The 22,665-nt window shown below is 46.9% G+C and overlaps 1 protein-coding gene across 1 annotated transcript in view; it reads left to right on the top strand.

Moving 5' to 3' along the window:
• The first annotated feature begins 5,477 nt into the window (after nt 1-5,477).
• LOC308463452 (bMERB domain-containing protein 1) overlaps nt 5,478-22,665 on the top strand; it is a 44,353-nt gene continuing 27,165 nt past the window's right edge. Inside the window, exon 1 of the mRNA XM_080981859.1 lies at nt 5,478-5,812. Within this exon, the coding sequence (XP_080837985.1) occupies nt 5,707-5,812 (106 nt within the window). The 5' untranslated portion in view covers nt 5,478-5,706. The remainder of the gene's footprint in view (nt 5,813-22,665) is intronic.

The raw sequence follows: 22,665 nt of genomic DNA, 5'->3' as shown, positions 1-22,665 counted from the left end.
TACCCTGCCTCTGTTCATTCACTGTGGGCATGATTGAAGCACAGCAGCCTCTTGATGTACGTAGGCTAACCCTGTAAGCTGGTACCCAACATGCCCATTCCTGACAGCTGTTTTTAACTTTCAAAAAGCCACCTTCCTGATCATGGATCTACTATGCAGCATCTCATCTGACCAGATGACCCATACCAAATGCTGCGGTACGGCTAGGGTTGGAGGGCCTCCAGATGAGCACCCAGATAATGGTCATGGCAAACGGTCACCTTGGCTGCCACGGACATGCATCCTTATTTTTATTTTTTTAAAGCTTATAGCCAACGTGCAGCTGGACAGGCATGTACATGGTTACAGATGGCCACATATAACATTAAGTTTAAAAACACATTATCCTTTCCTCCAACAGTTCTTTTTAAAATCAACCCAAGTTGGTGGACTTCACTGCTTCTAGTGGGAGTGAGTTCCATAGTTTACCTGTGTGCTGTGTGAAGAAGCACTTTCTTTTATCTGCCCAGAATCCTCCAAATTTCAGTTTCATTGGATACCCCTGAGTTCTAATGCTATGAGAAACTCTTCTCTATCCACTCTCTCCATGCCATGCATAATTTTATAAACTTCTATCATGCCACCTCTTACTTGCATTTTCTCTCCATGCCCCACTCCCAAATCCAGACTTTCCAGGCACTGGCCAATCTGACCTGGATAGAAATTCTCTCTCTGTTCTGCAATTGCTGTTCACACCTTTGGAACAAGCAAACCCCATTCATATTACTTATGTACGTATTTCCCTGGGCTTACATACTGCAAACAATCCAATCTGGTAGTCAGAACTTTGTAATAACTGCAGTATAATTCATTTGCAGGATCTCTGCATGTCAGTATTAGCCCTTATCACCTGGCTAATACTTGAAGGATGGAGATGGAAGTCCTGCATTTATTTGTTCAATGAAATATGCTCAGCTGACTCCATTTCATGCACCACCTCTTTTTATATCCGTAACCAAAGCTCAGCAGGGACATTAGCACTGAGCTGCTGTGGGGAAACCCATGACATTGATGGAAGAACTTTACATGAAATTGTAAGCTCAATTGAGAATGGTCAAATACATGCTGAATAGCCCAGGTTCTATATATAGCAGTAATTCGGGCTTTAATCTAAATGGATTGGACAGGGCATCGATGAAGGATGGTGAGAGGGTTTTATAAAGGCTAGTGAGGGTGGGGCTGGAGCTCAGTGGTGGAGCATGTGCTGAGCATGCAGGATGTTCCAGGTTCAATCCCCAGCATCTCCAGTTCAGGCTGGGAAAAGACTTATGTCTGAAACCCTGGAGAGTTGCTGCCAGTCAGTGTAGACTGTACTGAGCTAGATGGACAAATGGTCTGACTAACTATAAAGGTGTAGATTTTTTCTGTGAGAGCTACCTCTGTGCACACTCAGACAAGGGGATGCGGAGATTCCTGGGGGCAGAAGAGAGCATCTAAAATGGGAACAAGCTGCCTATTTATTTCATAAAATTTATACACAGCTTGACTGTTAAAAAAACCCAAAACCCTCATCACTGCCCACGTGAATGGAGAAGTGTGACACTTTAACAATCCCCTGAAACTGAGGGTATGATTTCACTGGCAGCCAGCACACTTGCATTTACAAGTCCTGTATACAAACCATTCCCTCCATTTCCAACCTCAGGTGCTGAGTGCTGTTGCTTATGTAGCCAGAATGTTGCCAGCCCCGCCCAGGGGGCAGTATCGTCATGCTGCTCAAGCCATGTGTTTTGTGGAAATATGTGCAAGGTTTGGGGGCGAGGACCCCCAAAACAGCCCAATGTGCACCAAGCAAGCCCAGGGACCGCAGAATGCTGGCTGATGATTGGGCTGCTCTGCCACTGAGCTACGGCCAACAGGGGCGGAATGGAGTGTGTGGACTCCTGAACAGCAGCCCTCCGCACCATAACATTTTGCTGCAGTTTCCACTTGTGTGCTTATACTTCTATTTGAAAATTCCCTATGGGCCGACTTGCTCTGTGTTGTTTTTAATGGCGGCATTTTTAGCCAGCTGTTTTTATTACTGCTTTATGATACAGTTGTTACGGCTTTTCCCCCCTCTAAAATGAGAACTGCATTTTGTTTTATTTTTTGTTGTCTCTTCAGGTGCTGGGCACGTGACAAAGAATGCAGCACATCAGGTGCTGAAATTAAAAAAGTGGAAGCTGCAACAAAATTTTGCTGTGTAGCCTTGCTTCATAGAACAGGGGTAGGGAACCCTTTTCATACCAAAGGCCACATTCCCTTCTAGGTAACCTTCTGAGGGCCACATGCCAGTGGGGGCGGAGCCAGAGACAAAAGTGGGTGGAGCAACAAATGCACATTTTACAGTACCTTTGTACTTGACTAGTTTCTCTACTCACACACCCTTCTCTATCCTCTAACCAGGCAAGCAAGAGGCATTAGCAGAGTTCAAGGACATTTTCCAGTCAGGCAAAAGCACTCAGGGTTTGACAAAAGACCAGTGAGGGGTGTGGTGTGGAGCGAGGAGTGTGTGACCTGAGGAGATATCCAAGAGCGAGATGGAGAGGTTTGGTGGGCTGCAATTACCTCCCAGGCCTGAGGTTCCTCACCTCTGTCCTAGAAGAATGGCCCCGATCAGGATTCATGCCAGTTTGTCATGGGCCCAGAGTCAGCTTCACCTGATGAACAGCAGCCTGAAGGGGGAGTGAACTCCACTTGCAGCTGATCAGCCTTCAGGGACACAGAGAAGAAGCTGATGAGAACCAGCTGGCTTCAGCCTTCTTCCAAAAATGACCCCTGAATTTTTGAATTTTATTGATATTGATGCTGCATTTTATGTTGTATTCTATGCTGTTTTATGTTGTTTTTAAGTCGCATTTTAACCAATGTTTTATATTTGCTGTTAGCCGCCCTGAGCCCGGTTTTTAAACCAGGAAGGGCGGGGTAGAAATAAAAAAAATATTATTATTATTAAGCAGAGTTTCCAGCAGCAGCCAGATACTTAGCCCTACCTTGCTGCTTCCTGCTTGTCTTGACCCTTGACCCCCATGACCATCAGATTCCCTGACCCCTGAACCTTCTGACCACATGGATTACTATTTGCTCGACCCTAGGACTGGACCTGACTTTGGATACTGACTCTGCATCCAGGCAAGTACACCTCATGGACTCTGCTGGCCTCCCACTCCACTGAGCTCTGCACGTTGCTGCTAAGCATGAGAATATGACACAGTTAACCAGATACTATAAACTGTAAGGATATCAATAAAAGTTCCTGGTCTCCTGATCCAGTGTGCTGTAGCTCTTGAGCATCCTCAGTCCTTCCTGAGCTGTTTTCTTTGGGGGGGGGGGTTGCCCCCTTAAGTCTGAGGCTTGTTTCAGATTTCTTTTGCACTTCTGTGAAACCTAGGCACGTACAAAGCTGCCTTATACCGAGTGAGGCCTGTGGCTCATCTTAATTCCATATTGTCTACATTGACTGGCAGCAGCTCTCCAGCCAAGTCTCCCCCCTCCTATCTGGAGATGCTGGGAATTGAACCTGGGAACTTCTGCCTGCAAGGCAGATGCTTTGCCACTGAGCCACAGCCCTCTCTCTTTCCCCAAGCATTCTAACACTTCTTCCTTGCTGCTCAACAGATCCATTGGGGCTCCATTTCTGTTGGCACCCACCTCCAGCATTCAAAATTAAAGGGAGAGAAAAGCCATTTCTCGCCATCATATCTGAAGAGCCGGATTATTATTACTAGTATTTTAGAGGGTGGGCCACTGTTGTCTTTTGAGCTGTCTTCATCACCTCTTCCTCCACCATAACCCATATGGGTGCCTCTGCTTCCTCCCACTCCTGCACTGCTTCCAATGAATCAGTTCAGCCCACCCCCAGCAACGTCTCCACACAGTCATCACCCCCAAATTAGCAGTAAAAACGGCACCACCACCTGCTGCTTAAGCTCCTGACTCATAGCACTGTCTGGCCTTTCTTGTTCTGGATGCACAACAACAGTCTATAAGTTACTCTTGCATCTGCTGTCCTTTAAAACAGCCCAGGGGAAACTCTGCCGTGTCCAGACCAAACGGAAGATCAGGCAAGGTGGAAGTGCATTATCTGGCCTTGGTATTCTTGCTGCCTGTGATGAAAATCTCATGAATAAACAGAGGTGCCAAGTGCCCTTTGAGGCTGGTAAGGTGGAAGGCAAGGAGACCAACAGCAGGTGGAGCTAAAGTCATTGATGGGTGGAGCCAGCTAATTCCAGAATTGCAGAGTTGGAAGGGACCCTGAGGATCATCCAGTCCAACCCCCTGCAATGCAAGACTTTGCAGCTGTCCCATATGGGGATCGAACCTGCAACCTTGGCATTATCAGCACCATGTTCCAATCAACTGAACTGCACTGTGATGGTGGTACTCAGAAAGCAATATGCATTGATAACTGCATTTTAATTGCATTGACAAAACAATCAATGGGTTTGCTGTTTCCTGTCCTAACTGAAGATTTGGCCTCTTCCTAACTTCCTCTGACTCATCTAATTTTCTGAAAGAATGTCTAAGTTTCCCAGTGCAGCGTCACATCTGGCAGAGCAAACCATGGATGGACAGAGGTGGCAAAATGGCACAGCCACTGCCATCTCTGAAAACCCATTGCTCATGCTGGCTGGGGCAGAAGGCAGGGGTCAGGGAAAGCTCTCATATGCTGGCCAGATCACTGCCCTCTTCTGGAGAATCTCCCCTCACTGCCCCACCCTTCTCTCATATTGATATAGTTTCTACACATAGCAAGGCTTTTAGTGTAAGGGTATCAATACTTTGGGGCACTGTTCTTTGTTAAATCAGGCAGGCACCTATAATCCTGATATTCTGTCGCCTGCTCAAAATGTTTTTGTTTCACCAAGTCTTTTATTTGTTTGTTTAGATAATTAATTTAATTCAGTCTTGGTTCTTTCTCCTGCACTTTATGAGTTTATGATGTTTTCATGATTTTATTATAGACCCCCATTATATTTATATCTATAGAGATACAGAGATATAGACATATGCAATGCACAATAAAACAATTTGCAAACCACCAGAACTCTCTCATGAGTTGGTGGTTTGCAAATATGCTTATGAAACAAATAAACTCTCCTGAGTAGGTCCCTGGACTTTTTAACTTCTTCTGCCCCCAAGTCTTGCCCTGTTGGCACCTCCGATCTTAGGGCTGGGGATTTTTTGGGGGTGCTGCCTCTTCCTCCCTACCCCACGCCCGAACACACACAGATAGCACAGAGACTCAGAAAAGGCTATCTCCCTCTGACCCCCTGCTATGTGTGGTCACTGATTAGCATTTTCCCATACTCACTCAATATGTATATATACATACCCTCCATCCCCACTACGGCATATTTGCCCTCATTGTTTGCCTGCTTCCCCCTCCCCTCCCCTGCGTTCCCTCGGGCGCTTCCTTTCACGAGCATCTTCGCACTGAGCATGCGCGCTGCATCCATCCCCTCCTCCTCTGGGTACCAGCGCGACGGAGGGAGATGCAGTGAGCTCAGCGAGGCTGGCCAGCCCCGGCGTTGGTAGCAAACAAGCCGAGAAACGCGCACCGAGCAGTCCCTCTGCGTCTCCCTTTCCTTCAAGCCCTTCCTCCGGCTGGGATGGTCTGCTAGGAGGAAGGGGAGCCCGCCAAGCAGCCGAGGGAACAGGGCCCAGGCAGAAAAGGGCTCCGGCATGGAGTTAAAGAGATCCATCTCGGCCAGCATGGAAGCAGAGAAGCCTCTGAGACGCTATGGGGCGGTGGAGGAGACGGCGTGGCGAGCCGAGGGGCTAGGGAGAAGTAAGTACTTCCCACCTCCCCATGCGGGCTTCGTGGTCTCGGCTCCCCTTGTTTCTGCATCGGATAGGATAAGCTAGGGAGCTGGGCAGCTATCAACAACGTAAGGAGCTGCTTTTGCCCAGTCGACCATAGGTCCACCTGGCTTAGTGTTGCCTGCCCTGGCTGGTAGCAGAAGATCCCCAGGGCTTCAGGCAAGGGGTCTTCTCTAATCCCAACGCCGCGGATAGAACTTGGGACCTTCTGCATGAGAAGCAGGTGCTCTCACTGAGCTGTGTCCCTTCCCCAAAGCAGAAGAACACTGTTTATCCTGAGTCAAGTCATTGATCCCTCTCTGGCTCAATATTGTTTGCACAGAATGGCAGTTGCTATCCAGGGTTTCAGAGAGGTTTCTTTCCAAGCTCTACTGGGAGATGCCAGGATTTAAACCTGGGACCTTCTGCATGCTAAGCACCAGTAACAGCCCTTCCCCAAATGGCCTTCAGTCTGTCAGTCTCTCCCCCCCCCCCTCTCTCTCTCACACACACACACACACTCCCTCCCTCTGTTCTAGTATCACCAAGCAGGCGTGCAACTGAGCAATTGCTTCCTAGGAACAAAAGGGAGTTGTGCCTATATTTGGCAAGGATGTTCTCTAGTGCTTTTCTGGTGATGCTTTTTGAGGCGCTGAGGAGGAGAGATCCCCGAGAAAAAGGTTTCTCTCTTATTACCCCTTAGTGGGAGAAAATAAACCGGGGAGAGAGACAGAAGAAAGGGGGATCTTCTGGTGGTCTCCCTCCGCCCCACTCCTTGTAACTTGTACTTTATTATGCCTTTGCAAAAAACAACAACCAAAAAACCACCAATCCCCAATCCCTAAACTAGACAAATCCTGGCAAAGTGCTTTGCTGTTAGAGAAGGGGGTGGAGAGGCAGGTTTGTGGAAGCATCTCAGAGGCAGACTTTTCCTTTGTTATTCTCTCTCAAATAGCATCACAAAAGCATGTGGATTTTTTAAAAAAGAAAACTGCAAGGGCAAGAGGGACATCTATGCACTCTGTTTTGCCCCATGGATGATGTCTTACGGGAGCGAGGGAGCGAGGGGGAGGATGGTCCCTTGTCAATGGCGTTTCAGACATGCTGAACAGGCTGACTTAACAAAGGCTCTTGCGTGCCAAATCTGTTGTCAGTTCAAGCCTTCCTGCTTCTCCCAAGAATACAATCATTAACAATCACCCACGCTCCAAAACCTCCAATGGAAAGAAGCTTGGGTCCTCCCTGCCCCCACCTCACCCAGTTCAAGTCAATTGCCCCAAAGGCAGCAGCTGTTAACCTTTTCATTGGGAGGAAGAATTAAATTCAGTTGATTATGCACCAATTTGTTCCCTCTGCCACTTTCCTGGGAAATCAAGATGCGCCCAGAATTGGTTGCAAAAATCACTCAAAGTCCTGGATTCCTGGGATATAAAACGCCTTCAGGTTTCTCCTGAAAGTGTAGAATTGATCTTGGTGAGAAGCTTTCTGGGTGTGGCAGCCTCTCAGGACACACTAAGCTACCTTATGCCCACTCAGACCCATTGGTTCACCTAGCTGTGTATTGTCTACACTCACTGACAGCGACTTGCCAGGGTTGCAGACTTGGAGTCTCTCCTAACCAGTCTTACCTGGAGATGCTAGGGATGAAACCAGGGACCTTCTGCATTCATAGCAAATGCTCTAATACTGAGTTAAGGCCTTTTCCCTTTGGGGATAGGCAAGGAAAGTACTTCCCCCCTCTACAGTTTGATTATGTGCATCAATGTACATTATTAGGAGGTTGCCCCACATCTTACACCAAAGAGCTTTCAAACTGTTGCCTTGGTTCCTCCCATCGTTGGGTTTCAGCTGCATCTCTTGGTCTTTGGCACCCCATCCCTAGACTTTGATAAGAGTTTCCAGCAGCACTTTGATCTAACTCTCCCCCCAACACCTACCTCTTCCATTGCAGCGATAGTTTTTGTTGCAGTGGTTGGCATTGATTCAGAACTGGTTGGCTTGGTGATTCCCAAAACAGAGCTGAACCAGACTAGCAGTGCAATTCTAGACACATCTATTCAGAAGAGGTTCAATAGGGCTTACTCCAGTGGTGACTGGTGCCCATAAGGACTGGTAGGGCAAAAGGCAGTGAGCCTATGGGTAAAGGTAAAGGGACCCCTGACCATTAGGTCCAGTCGTGACCGACTCTGGGGTTGCGGTGCTCATCTTGCTTTATTGGCCGAGGGAGCCGGCGTACAGCTTCTGGGTCATGTGGCCAGCATGACTAAGCCACTTCTGGAGAACCAGAGCAGTGCACAGAAACGCTGTTTACCTTCCCGCCAGAGCAGTACCTATTTATCTACTTGCACTTTGTGCTTTCGAACTGCTAGGTTGGCAGGAGCAGGGACCGAGCAACGGGAGCTCACCCCGTCGCGAGGTTTCAAACCACCGACCTTCTGATCGGCAAGTCCTAGGCTCTGTGGTTTAACCCACAGCGCCACCCGCGTCCCCAGACTTAAGGTTAGGCGGAGCCAAATCTAATAACTGGCAGAGAAAATCCTTTGAGGAAGGCAGACTGAAGTTGGTGGGACAAGGCCCTGATGGATCAGACACCACTGGCTTACTCCCAGTAGGGATGGGGGAGAAATCTGATTCAGTTCACATTTAAAGCTGAATCTATCCCATTTGTACTTTCCCAAACCATATGAGAGTACAGCCATCCTTCGAAATCCACGCTTGTTCAGATTTTGCAATGCTGCAACTCGCCAACGTCTATTGAAATGCATCTACTGGGGGGAAAGTGTGGGTGAAAATGAATATAGAAGCAAACATACAAAAATGCTTCGTACAAGGGGAAAATTGCTTGCAAAAATGTATGCGTTAGTAAAAACTGCAGACAAAATTGTGCTCATTATTAGAAAGCCTCACTGAAATGCTGGTGAATTTTTATGAGCATTTAAAAGCAAACAAAAACACAGACTGCATCGAAATGCGGAGAAATGAATTTAGGAATAAAAAAAAGAGAAACCGAGAGAAATGAAATTGACACTTCCACGCCTACTCCCAGGAATTCCTAAATATAGAGATTCCTAAACAAACTTACCTGGGAGTAAGTTTTCGGTGAGATTTACTTCTGAGTAGCCATGCATATGATCACACTGTAGAACACTTTTTTTGGCAAACGGCTTTGTTGCTGTTGTTTTGCAATTGAATGGTGTATAGGTTTTATGAAATAAATAAGTAATAGACAAGACTGGGGTTAGCTGTGGTGCTGTGGTATCGACCACTATGGCATCATAAAGTGAATTAGTTTCCTGGAAATGTTCTAAGAATCCAGAAGTGATTTTTCTTCTTGGTAACTTTCTGTCACTGCTGGGCAAGGTGCATGTTGTTTGGGTGAATCACAACTTATCAGTTGGTTTGATTCTATTTGTTTGGGTATGAATAGAGATAAGGGCTTCCTGTCCCACTACAGACTGTGTCCTTAGCCATTACTGCTGTTGTGAATGTGACTGTGCTTATTTTGCATATGTTTAAGCTTTAATTGAATTGCCACAGACCGTACCAATACACCTGTGTATAAGCATAAGGTTGCACCCAACTCAATCCCAACCAGAGTAGCCCCACTGAGACTGATGTGCAAAAGTTAGCCGTGTCTGTTAATTTCAGTGGGTCTACTCTGAGTCGGACCAGCATTGGCTACAGCCCATATTTGGATGACACAACTGCAGATAGGAAGCAGTCCTTAGTTCACAAAAGCTAAGTGCTATGTCATAATAAGTCTGTTAGTCATAGGAGCATAGAAGTTGGACCATTGCTCCAGCCAACTCCTTTTTATCTACACTAAGTGACAGCAGCTCTCTTCTGCCTGAAACCTTGGAGATCCATTTCCAATCAGTGTAGACAATACTGAACAATATGGCCCAATGACCAGACTTTATATAAGGCAGCTTCCCATATTAGGGGTGATATAAGAATCAGAGACCCATTTCAATAGCTACAATAAACACTGGGTCCCTCCTGGATTCCCATGCTTTATTTAAAAGGTGGTTCCTCACCTGCGTAACAAACAAAGTGGCATAGAAGTAAATTCTTACCACAGGGGGAAGGTCCATGGCTCAGGGGCAACTGCTTTGTGTGCAGAAGGTCACAGTTTCAAACCCCAGCATCTCCAGACAGAGCTGAAAAAAGACACTTTGGCTGAAACCCTGGACAGCTGCCACCAGTCAGTGTGTAGACTATGGGTAGGCAAATTATCTGGCCCAATCACCTTCTAAATCAGGCCCACAGACGGTCTGGGAATCAGCGTGTTTTTACATGAGTTGAATATGTCCCTTTATTTAAAATGCACCTCTGGGTTATTTGTAGGGCATAGGAATTCATTCATTCTCCCCCCCCCAAAATATAGTCTGGTCTGCCACAAGGTCTGAGGGACAGTGGACTGGCCCCCTGCTGAAAACGTTTGCTGACCCCTGGTGTAGACAGTATCATCATGGACCATTGGCCTGTCTTGAGGAAGAGGCCATAGCTCACTGGCTGAGAATACGCCATGCTGCAGACGGCCCCAGGTTCAAACCCTGGCATCTCCAGGTAGAAGAATAAAGTAGAAAGTGAAGAGCTACAGCCAATCAGAACAGACCAGGGGCAGCGAACTTCCTGCCCTCCAAGTGCTGTTGGACTTCCTTCAGGTCTGGCCCTTCAGGTCTGGCCACAGGCCATGCTGGTTGGGGCTGATGGGCGTTGGAGCACTGCTGGAGGAAGAGGAGTGCGGGGATCCCCAGGGTGCCTTCGCAGCTGCCCCCCTGCATTGGGCACCCCGCCCTGCCCCCAGGATGTACACCAGCCCCGCCCCCACCTGCTCTCTACCACTGTGTTGGAGTCCAACAACATTTGGAGGGGGGGTCACTTCCTTTTTTTGCCCCTGGAAGAGACTGTGCTGAACTAGACGGACAGCGGATCTGACCTGCTACAAAGCAGTTTGCCATGTTCCTAATTTATTGCTTCACAGTCAAAAGAGAAGATGATCTCCGTGATGCAGTGGCGTAGCGTGGGGGGTGCAGGGGGGGCCGTCCGCACCGGGCGCAACATCGGGGGGGGGCACGCTCGCACTCGCAGCTCTCTGCCCCTACCTGGCTCACTCACTCTCTCTCACTGCAGTGCTGGCTGTGCGAATCCGATCCGAGCCGCTGGGTCGCCGCCCACTGTGGAGGGGGTGGGTGCCAGGCGTGCGGTGCGGAGAGAGAACGAGGGACTATCTGGGGAGGGACAGTGCAGCGGCCGCCCAGCGCAGCGCTGAGCGCGGGAGAGAACCACACCAGACCAGCCCAGGCAGCAGCAAGAAGAAGCTGGCAGCGGCGGCAGGTTAGGGGTTAGGGGGCGCAAATTACTTGCCTTGCCCCGGGTGCTGACAACCCATGCTATGCCGCTGCCGTGATGCAGAGTGAGAACCCCCTGATTTACAAGCTTCTATAAATAGCAGCCCTTGTTCGCACTTCCATATGGAGTTTTCACTCATTTGATGCATTTTTACGCATATGTTGGTGGTCGAGGGAGGTGGGGAAGCCATTTCTCACCCGCTAGCGGTTTTTTCAGCTCTGTCAGTGCTGGGGATGATTTTCACAGTGCTGGTAGGCTGGAGGGTTTTTGTTTTTTTAAAAAAACAAAATCATTTTTCAAATTTGCAATCGTGACAGAAAAAAAAGAAGCAAAAGAGAGATACTGACTCCGACAGTGAACTGAGCCATTATGGCTAGCAGCCACTAATAGTCTTAGCCTGTATAGATTTGACCAATCCTCTGGTGACCAAGGGTCTGGAGACCAAGCCTCATAAGGAACGGTTGAGGGAGTTGGGTGTGTTTAGCCTGGAAAAGAGGAGACTGAGAGGAGATAAGACAGCCATCTTCAACTATCTCAAGGGCTGTGGTGGAGCAATCTCGTTTCCTCCTGCTCTGGAGGCTAGGACCCGAACTGATGGCTTCAAGATACAAAAAAAAAGGGATGCCAAATAAATATCAGGAGGAACTTTCTGACAGTAAGAGCTGTTTGACAGTGGAACAGACTGCCCTGAGAGGCAGTGACTCTCCTTCCTTGGAGGTTTCTAAGCAGAGGTTGGATGGTCACCTGTCATATATGATCTAGTTGAAATTCCTGCAGCGGGTTGGACTACAAAATTTCAAAAGCAATGTGGATAATTCATGTGCAGCTCTACAATTCATAAATCCATCAAAGGTTGAGTGGGGGAGAACTCATCCACACATATCCAACATGCAACAGTTGACATATTTTGTGAAACAACACCCAACCTATTCAGATGTCCTAGCTCTCAGTGATTCAGGTGTCCTAGCTTTGTGTTCAGGGTCTTTTACCTTTAGGTAAAGGTAAAAGGGCCCCTGACCATTAGGTCCAGTCGTGGCCAACTCCGGGGTTGCGGCGCTCATCTCGCTTTATTGGCCAAGGGAGCCGGCGTACAGCTTCCAGATCATGTGGCCAGCATGACAAAGCCGCTTCTGGCGAACCAGAGCAGCACACGGAAATGCCGTTTACCTTCCCGCCGGAGCGGTACCTATTTATCTACTTGCACTTTGACCTGCTTTCGAACTGCTAGGTTGGCAGGAGCAGGGACCGAGCAACGGGAGCTCACCCCGTTGCGGGGATTCGAACCGCCGACCTTCTCATCGGCAAGTCCTAGGCTCTGTGGTTTAACCCACAGCGCCACCTGTGTCCCTCCCTTTTACCTTTACCTTACCTCTTATATAAGAACATAAAAGGAGTTTGCTGGATCAGGCCAGTGGCCCATCTAGTCCAGTATCCTGATCTCACAGTAGCCAACCAGATGCCTGTGGGAAACCTGCAAACAGGACCTGAACACAGAATGACGACAGGCTGTCCCACTGGGATGATCCTTGTGCAAGACACTCAAAAAGTAGTGGTAGCAACCACTAGGGGGAGAAGAGAGGTCATGGTGCTAAATGCCCCAGAAACTAAGGACCAAAATCTCCTTTCATGGTTTGAGGTGATGGCATAGTGGTCCCCATTGTTTGTTGGCGTGGACCTGAACACAAGAGCACTTTCCCTGCCATCAATGTAGTTTCCAGCAACTGCCTTCAGAAGCATTACTGCCTTCCTCCATAGAGGTGGAATGTAGCCACTGATCCTCCCTGAACTTGTTCAACTCTCTTGAAAGCCATTCAAGTGGCCACCACTGCTGCTTGTGTGAATGGGTTCCAAAGTTTAACCATATACCATGTAAAGAATGCTTTCTTTTATCTGTTCTGCATCTTTACACATCCAGATTCACTGATGTCCATGAGTTCTAGGGTTATGAGAAAGGGGGGAAACTTATGTCAAGGAAATAAACAACTATCTGACTTTTAGAAGACCTCTGAAGGCAGCCCTGTTTAGGGAAGTTTTAAATGTTTGATGTTTTATCATGTTTGTAATATTCTGTTGGGAGCCGCCCAGAGTGGCTGGGGAAACCCAGCCAGGTGGGTAGGGTATAAATATATTATCATTATCACCACAACCACCACCCATAATTTCATAAACTATCATGCCACCTCTTGCTTGCCTTTTGTCTAAACCAAAAACCTCAAATGCTACCACCTTTCCTCAAATGCTCCACCTCCATCTCAGACTCCAACTTGGTGCAGTCACGAGGAGATACAGGTACCCAGCTCTATTCCTCTGTAACATCAGAACCAGGACAGGCCATGCATTTCCCAAACCTGTGCATGGATGTAGTCATGGGTCGGATGAATAGTGACTGAATCCTGACAAGATGGAGACCTTGCAGATGGGTGGTTCCCAGCTGTGTACCAGCTCTGGATGGGGCTGCACTCCCTCTGAAGGAACAGACTCAAAGTTTGGGAGATGCTCCCAGATCCGTTGCTGTCACTAGAGTCCCAAGTGACCTCAATGGCTCTGAGCACCCCATTCCCAACTTGGTGCATCAGCTACAACCAATCCTAGTTAGGGGTAACCTTGCTATGGCGGTCCATACACTGGTAACCTCATGTTCATCTCACTGTCATGTGCTGTATGTCGGACTACACTTACACCTGGTTTGGAAGTTGTAGATAGTGCAAAATGCAGCTGTACTAGTGTGAAAATATCTGTATTGGCCGGCTATTAGCTACCAAGCCAAGTTCAAAGTTTTGTAGTTGATGTTTAAAGCCTCAGTTAGACCACCTTCCTTGGTACAGACCAAGCTGGTCTGTATTATCTTCTGAGGAGACCTTGGCAGTCATTCCACGACCAGCAGATTGTCACTTGGTGAATCAGGCCTTCTGAGCAATTGCACCCAATCCTCTGGAATGCCTTCCCTCAGCTAATTCACAAGGTGGAGACAGCGGTGACCTTTAAACACCTCTTTAAAATGTTTACGTTTACCCAAGCTTTCCTAGACTCTGAAATGTTTAATTTTTGTTTTGTACATGGCTCATTTTCATTTGAGATATACACTTGTGTTTTCACCCACTTTTGGACGGTAATTTTATTGAATGTTGTTTATGTTTTTATAGTGGTAGCTGCATTTTTATGGCAAACTGCTGAGTTTTTTTTATTTTATTAAGCAATCCATTATTTTTGTAAACAAATAAAAATATTTCAGGATCCTCTCCCCCCAACATTTCTACATCCTTCCTTCCAAGTGTTCTGTGATCTCTTTGAGTCTGCCCATAGTTTCAGAGAATCACAGCTGTACAATATAGCAAATAAGAGGGTTGCCATCTAGCTCAAGACATTTTTAAAAAATAAACTCTAAACTCATCAGAATACAGTTGCTGCATTTCAGTTTTAGTCTTCTTTGGCGATCACTCGTAGCTGAGTAAGATTGTCTTCCATAAACACGGTTTTAACAGTGAGTCCATAAATGACTGTGGAGGCTAATTCTGGATCCACCCGTCCTTCCGCAGTGGGGACGTTGGTTTCCAGGCAGGAGCTAATCACAATGAGGGTTTACCAAGCATGCCTTCCTCTTAGCACGTCCCCCCCCCCCCCCCGTTCTGAGTTTGAGCATCTTCAAAGCCCATGACACCTTTGGTAAAGGTTGTTCTACAATTGGAGCACTCGCAGGCCTGTGTTTCCCAGTTGTCAGTGTTTATACTATCTTTTTAAAGATTTGCCTTGAAAACCTTTTGGTTGACCACCAGCATTACGCTTTCCATTTTTAAGTTCGGAATAGAGTAGTTGCTTTGGAAGACAACAGTTAGGCATCCCAACAACAGGACCAGTCCAACAAAGCTGATTTTGAAGAATTATTTTTCAACACTGGTTTTAGTACGTAGCATCTTGCAGATGTCTGAAGCAGACACACCTTAGATCTCCCTCACAAAGCTTGTGAAAAAGACTCCAGGTGTCTTGTTCTTTAGTTGCATATGCAGCGTTGGACCAGTCGGAAAAAAATACACATAACATCCGCCGCACCATACATTTAAGCACATAGCTTCCCCCAAAGAATCCTGGGAATTGTAGTTTGTAAATATGCTTGAAATGTCTAGTATAGATGCAACCATTGGGAACCAGAGGAGCAAAAGTGAATATCATCCCAGTTTCTCCAAAGGAAGTTCCACTGCTTTTAAGGGACTTAATGTCCAATAAGCATTCTTAGGATTGATGCCTTAATTTAATTTCCAGTTTTATGATTCAATTATAATTAACCCCTAGTGGTGAAGCAGTAAAACGGCTAGCACATTTGCAAAGCTAAGCAGGGTCTGGTCTGGTTTCAGACTGGATGGGAAACTGTTGAAATTCATGCCTTGCAGGGGGGTTGGATTAGAGGACTAGATTCTTTCAAAGTGGAGAGTGCCTTTCCTTCACATAGCCATAGGCGGTCCAGCATTTGAGTCATGGACGGTGTTTGGTGCTGCTCCCTGCCTATGAAACCCAATGTGGTGACTGGTAAAACCTCATTTCCCCATCATTAGATAACAAATGAGTCAAAGCTACTGATGAGCCAGAGAGATACTCGAGTTTCCGTTCTGCTATCTTAAGTGACTCTCGTGTCGTCGGCAGGCCCTGCTATTTTTAATGCACGTTTCTAGTCAAAACATCTTCTTAATTTCATTTATTTAGAAGAATATTTATAAATAGCCAAGTCATTAAAAAATATTATGGCAGTGTGCCATAAAGCCACGAAAACATCATAAAATTATAAAACCATAAAACACCGAACAAATGACCAACACTGAATCGAATTAATTCTTCGAAAACACTTGGGGAAACACAGACGTTTTCAGCAGGCGATGAAATATCAGAATTGCAGGTGCCTGTCAGATTTCATTAGCATTCCAAATTACGGGTGCCACTATGCTAAAAGCCTTGGCTCACGTAGAAACTAAATGAATATGACTTGGATCCAAGAGTAACACGGAGGCATTTGGTCATTCTTTAATTTCCTCGAGAATCTACCGTTTCTAAAAAAAGGCTAAGCTGCTGCCATTTGAATAATTGATCGTTCCTTTCATAGGTTTCAACCAGCCTCAAAACAGCTATCCATGCTAAACGTATTCTAGTATGATTGAATAATCTCCCCCCCCACCCCCAGCATTAGGACTCTTTGGGATTGGGGTGAAAGCATTCCCATTTATTTATTACATTGTATTGATTATTACAGTGCCTGGAATCTGCTGGCCACAGTCACCTTTAGTGAAGGTGTCTTATAACATTCATCCTCAGAAATAGCTGCTGGGCTGCTGACCCACCTTCCACCCTTAAGCCAGTAAATCATAAAGATACATTTCCTTGAGTTTTGGCTTCAAAGCTTTGCACACATTTGGTGTTCAAAGGGAGCTGGAGGGGGCCTCACACACTTTTGCAATAACCCACTTAGCTACTGTAGTTTTGTACAAGGCTATGGGGTGGCAGAGTGTTCTTGGCAGGGATACTGGAGCAGCTTGCCGGTTCCTGCTCCAGGTGGATCACGTTTAGTCAAAACTCTCCACCATGACCTGTCCGTCTTGGGTGGCCCTGCATGGCATAGCTCATAGCTCTGGTCCATGGGGCCACGAAGAGTCGGACACAGCTAAATGACTAAACAGCAACAACATGGGCTGCTGGTGGTGGCAGGATTTGGTTAAATTTGATGAGAGACACGGGGTGAAGCTTGTGGATTTCATAGATTTCCTTCCCTTCCTCCTTATTTATTACCAAGCCAGAGGGGGCGGGGCATTGCCTGTGACAGCTTCCTCCTCTAAAGTCTCAGCTTTGCTCTTGTAGAACACAACAGAGAGGAGGATAGCGATAAAAATGAGAATCAATTGGCTCTGCTTGTCATTGGCTCTGGCGCCACCTACTGTTAGGCTCCCTGCTGTCCACCCTACCAGTCTCAATGGCCTCGGCTCGGTGTGAGTATTTGGCAGGTAGAAAGCAGACAAATGAGGACCTGGAGCAACACAATATTACTTGGTTTATAGGGAGATGCTGCCCCTTTAAAGCAGGGAACCTGTAGCCATTCAGATGTTGCTGGACCACAACTCCCATCACCCCTGAGCATTGGCCATGATGGTTGGGGCCTGATGGGAGATGGAGTCCTACAGATTCCCCAACTCTGCTTTAAGCTCTTGTTTTACCCAATGGGTTTCTGCCTTCTTTCTGCTACTGCTGGCACCGCTCTCTGTCTCCCACTTGGAGGAAAGCAGAAAAGGTGTGTGAGTGGGGTGTGTGTCCTGCTTTCCCCTTTTCTGCTGCTCTCCATGGCTTGGGAGGTCTCCTCTATGGTATGACCTCCACTGTCAGCCTTCTCATTTATGGCTGCCACAGTTTCAGATGTGGTTTTCCGGTTGTTCTGGAGTGTCGAGTGTCGAGTTGATTTTTTTTAAACAAACAACACCACCAAAACATCATTGTATTTGATAAAGGAAAGAAATTCCGCCAGTTTACATTAAACAGGAACAACTAGTGTAACATTTCCACATAACAAAATGCATTGTGCAAGGCAACTCAGCAGAGTCTTTTGGTAGAATAAGAGAATAAATGTGTGTGGGAGAGAACTGCAAAGGAAAAAATTATTCTAGACAATGAGTCAACTAAGAACATCTATCTATCCATCTATCCTCCAATAATCAACAAATAACATGTGTCTAAAGTCTTTCAATTCCATTTGTCTATATAACATACTGGGAACAAGTCGAGACACGCAATAGCACCAGGATCATGCTAATAATTAATCTTGGCCCTTCAAGATAAGGCATCTCTCTGAAATGAATAATAAGCTTCTAATCCTCCTCACTTCTATTTATATATGCAAAGAGTATATGCAAAGACTTCCCAGAGAATTTTCCTGTCTGACTGTCCCTCGCAGGGGAGGCGCGTCCCATTTCATTGCCTGAAGCAAAATAGGAAGCTGCCTCTTTGCCCCTGCCCCACCACCAAATCCCCCTTACCAATGCCTCCCCTACCTGGGCTGTTTGGTGCTGCCCATGAAGCAGTGAGAACAGCGTCGGGTTCCGGCGAGATCATGCGAGATCTCATGGAGCACATGGAATATCACAAGATCTCTCCCAAAGTTACTGCTGCTCTCCACCAGCCATGGAGGCAGTGGGATGGGGTGCACTGCTTCTTGAGGTTCTGCCACCCAAGGTGGCTGCCTCAGCTGACCTTGTGGGTGGGCCAGCCCTGGTCTCTCGCATCTGTCCGCAAAAGCAAACCCTTCAAAATTTCTTCGATGAAAATAGGGACGTCCTATTCCATCATCATTATCATCTTAGTGTTATTTATATTCTGCCCATCTGACTGAGTTGCCCCAGCCACTTTGGGCAGCTTCCAACATACATAAAAACATATATAAAAACACTTAAAAACTTCCCTGTACAGGGTTGCCTTCAGATGTCTTCTAAATGTAGTATAGTTGCTTATCTCCTTGGCTCAGGGGGTCACATAACTCCATACCCTTCAAGATTTCTCAGGTGAAAATAGGGACGTCCTAAGGAAAAGTGGGATATTCTGGAATCAAATTGGAAACCAGGATGGCTTCTGTAAATCTGGGACTGTCCCTGGAAAATGGGGACACTTGGAGCGTCTGCTATAGCAGGATAGTCCAACTTTTTATACCAAGAGGGCCACAAGAGTACTTCAACATGGAAACTGTGCTATTTTTAACCCCTGGCCTACCTGGCAGCAAGTCAGTATGTCAAGTCCCCCGTCCGGAGTCAGTCCAAAGTCCCACAGAGATCCTCAAGCATCCAAGCTGACATCCATCAACATGGGCAGATGAGCAGACCCAACATCTCAGCTCCGCTGCCCTTTTTATACTTTGCATGCTGATTGCAGCATCTGGGCTTGATGAGGCGTGTGACCCTCACCTGTTCCAAGCCAACTCCAGCTGAAGAATCACACACCTTCTCCCAGAGCTAGTGAGCCCCACCTGGCCACTATCCCTGCCAATTTAGATACAGTTACTGAACTGGAGGCCCCTCGACTGACTTCAGGTCCAGTGTTGGACCATTTCGATCAGATACTCCCTGCTGATGTGGATAGATTCCTCCAAGTTGGTAGGCCCACCACCTGCCTCCTTGATCTGTGCCCATCTTGGCTGATTAGGGAGTGTCCAGATGTTGCGCGGACCCCCCTGGTTGAAATTATCAATTTGTCCCTTGACACGGGGACATTCCCAGGGCAACTGAAGGAAGCAGTAGTGTGTCCACTCTTAAAGAAAACTTCATTAGATCCCTTAGACCTATCCAATTACCGCCCAGTTTCAAATCTTCCATATCTGGGTAAGGTAATTGAGAGAGCGGTTGCTGAACAGCTTGGTAGGTTTCTGGAGGAAACATCGGCTTTAGATCCATTTCAGTCCGGTTTCCGTCCTGGTTTTGGGACCGAGACGGCTCTGGTTGCCCTAACAGATGATCTCCGTAGACAACTGGATCGAGACGGGTCAGGACTGCTGATCCTTTTAGATTTGTCAGCGGCCTGTGACATGGTTGATCATGATCTTCTGGACCACCGCCTCGCAGACGTGGGGATACAGGGCATAGCCCGTAACTGGCTGTGCTCTTTTATCTCTGGTCGGGGACAGAGGGTGGCACTAGGGAGGGAAATGTCGTCGCGCCATTCCTTGGTGTGTGGAGTGCCGCAGGGCGCAATTCTCTCCCCGATGCTTTTTAACATCTTTATGCGCCCCCTTGTCTAGATTATCCAGAGCTTTGGGCTGGGCTGTCACCAGTATGCTGATGACACTCAGCTCTATCTGCTGATGGATGGCCACACCGACTCGGCCCCGAACACACTGACCAGATGCTTGGAAGCTGTGGCTAGATGGTTTCGTGGGAGCCGATTGAAACTAAATCCTTCAAAGACAGAGGTCCTATGGCTGGGTCGGGATGGCATGGGGATGAGGGACCAACTCCCTTCTCTTGCGGGGGCCCAATTAGTGCCATTGCCTTCCATTAAGAGTTTGGGTGTAATCCTTGACGCCTCCCTTTCCACTGAGGCGCAAGTTACAGCAACAGCCAAGGCGACATTTTTCCACCTTCGCCGCATCAAACAGTTGGTCCCTTACCTTTCCCGCCCCGACCTGGCCACAGTGATCCATGCAATGGTCATCTCCAGGCTTGACTACTGTAATTCGCTCTACGCGGGGCTGCCCTTGAAGCTGTCCCAGAAACTCCAGCGGGTGCAGAATGCTGCAGCGAGGCTCCTCACGGGGTCTCTGCCATGGGAGCATATTCACCCAGTGCTTTTCAAACTGCACTGGCTCCCGGTAGAGTACAGGGTCAGATTTAAGGTGCTGCTTTTGACCTTTAAAGCCCTTCACGGCCTAGGACCCTCGTACCTATGAGACCGCCTCTCTCGGTATGCCCCATGGAGAGCCTCAAGGTCCATAAATAGCAACACCCTAGTGGTCCCGGGCCCTAAGGAAGTTAGATTGGCTTCAACCAGAGGCAGGGCCTTTTCAGCTCTGGCTCCGGCCTGGTGGAACACTCTGCCTCATGAGACCAGGGCCCTGCAGGATCTGATTTCTTTCCGCAGGGCCTGTAAGACAGAGTTGTTCCGCCTGGCCTTTGGCTTGGAGCCAATTTGATTCCCTCCCTCTCTTTCTTTTTTCTTTCCTTCTCCTCCTGCATTGAGGCTACATTTTATTTTAATGTTGTAATATTTTAATGTTGTATTTTAATTTTGTTTTTAAGTTGTAATCATTCAACTTGTTTTTATTATTGCTTGTAAGCCGCTCTGAGCCCGGCCTTAGCTGGGGAGGGTGGGGTATAAATAAAAAAATATTATTATTATTATTATTATGCCTCGGAGCCTGCCGTGTTTGGGGAAACAGGGGCTCCACCGACTCATGCCGCTCTGATTCCTGTGCACTGGCCCCCATCCCCTTGTCATCCTCCATCACCCTGTAAGTATTTCCTATACCAGCCCCCCTGTCCTAGAGGCCTTCCCTCCTCCTTCCCAAAGCCTGGTTATCATTTTCCAGCTCTGGGAATGAGATGGAAGGGCTCTAGGACTCTGCCAGAGCCTTGCGCCTCTTTCTCAAAGCCCAGCACCTTGCTTAGCTGGCTTTGGGAAGGCAGCGTGAGGGCTGAGGGGGGAGTCAAATTTTGGCCTTGCTCCCCCACTCATGAAACAAGACAGTGTGCAGCCCACATGTCATGAACTGGCAGGATAACCAGGAGGAGGAAGTTCGTACATTTTATTAGTTTTGAGCTATTTCTGCTGCATTATTCTTTCCCGCTGTGGAAGAAGAATTTGCATGTGACATCTTGCAGAATCCCTGTAGATTTTGTAGGAAAAGGTCCAAGACAAGGAAGTGGGCAAGAATTTACTCTCTTGATCTCGCCAGTACCCCCACCACCCCTCATGAATTTTGCATTCTGGCCTAACGTGTCCCAGTTTGTGTGTTTTCTTCAGTGGAGGAAAATCTTACATCCAGCTTAATCTGATGTTTAGCTTCTATACAAACTAAACCATTAGGCAATGTGCTGTCCTACTTTGGAATACTGTTTCTATTGAAATCAGAGTAGCACCTACCATTCAGAGATTTTTGGCTACTGGAAAGCTTCTGTTCTTAAAGAATTAATTCAGTTCGGTGATGGTTATTTGCTTGGTGTTTTTGGATTCAATAGTTTTATGATGTTTGCATGACTTTATTGTAGACCACCGTAATATTTTTTTAATGAATCGGTGGTTTACAAATGCTCTTATAAATGAATAATTAAGTAACCTTTCAAAAACATTTACGACACATTAGCAAATATAATAGTACCTCCGTAGAAGGCTAGAGAACCATGAATGAACAACCTTAATGACAACCTCAATTTGCATCTTAAACCAAAAATAGATATGTTAAAGAAGAGGCACTGGAAAACAACCAGACACGCTTTGGAGGACGAAGCATGAGTCTTCCCAGCATGAACGTAATTATTTCTGCATGATTTTTTAAAAGGCCTTTATTCGTGGAAGCAGATCCGTGGCAGTGATGCATTTGTTCATGCGATCATCGGTGCATTGCAGTGATAAGCAAGGTTTTGTGAGTCATCCCCCAGTAAGAATAGGAGAGGTATTAAGATTTTCTTGTACTGAAGTAACCATTTGTGAGAACATGTCTCAGGTAACGTGAGAACATGGTCATAATTGCAATAGCAAAGAAGATTAGAGGGTTTTATATCAGCTGTCGGATCACTGATATATCTGGCTCAGAGATGTCTTCTCTGACTGACAGGTATCCTCTAGGTAGCACAGGGTAGGCAGAAGGTTGGGATGGAAGACTCTGTCTTAATTTCTGTTGGTTTCTCTTTTTCCAATGTTAAGTTCAGTTCTCCACATTTCTACACCTGTTTGCAGGGTTTTTTGGTTTAAGTCTTCATGAAAATCACCACCATTTTGCTACAAATTTGTCAACTGTATGCATTTTTATATGAAATT

The sequence above is a fragment of the Podarcis pityusensis genome (genome assembly GCF_964106645.2).
Source record: "Podarcis pityusensis genome assembly, chromosome: 14".
NCBI lineage: Eukaryota > Metazoa > Chordata > Lepidosauria > Squamata > Lacertidae > Podarcis > Podarcis pityusensis.
The sequence above is the reverse complement of the archived record's forward strand: the minus strand, read 5'-3'. Positions and strand labels throughout refer to the sequence as shown.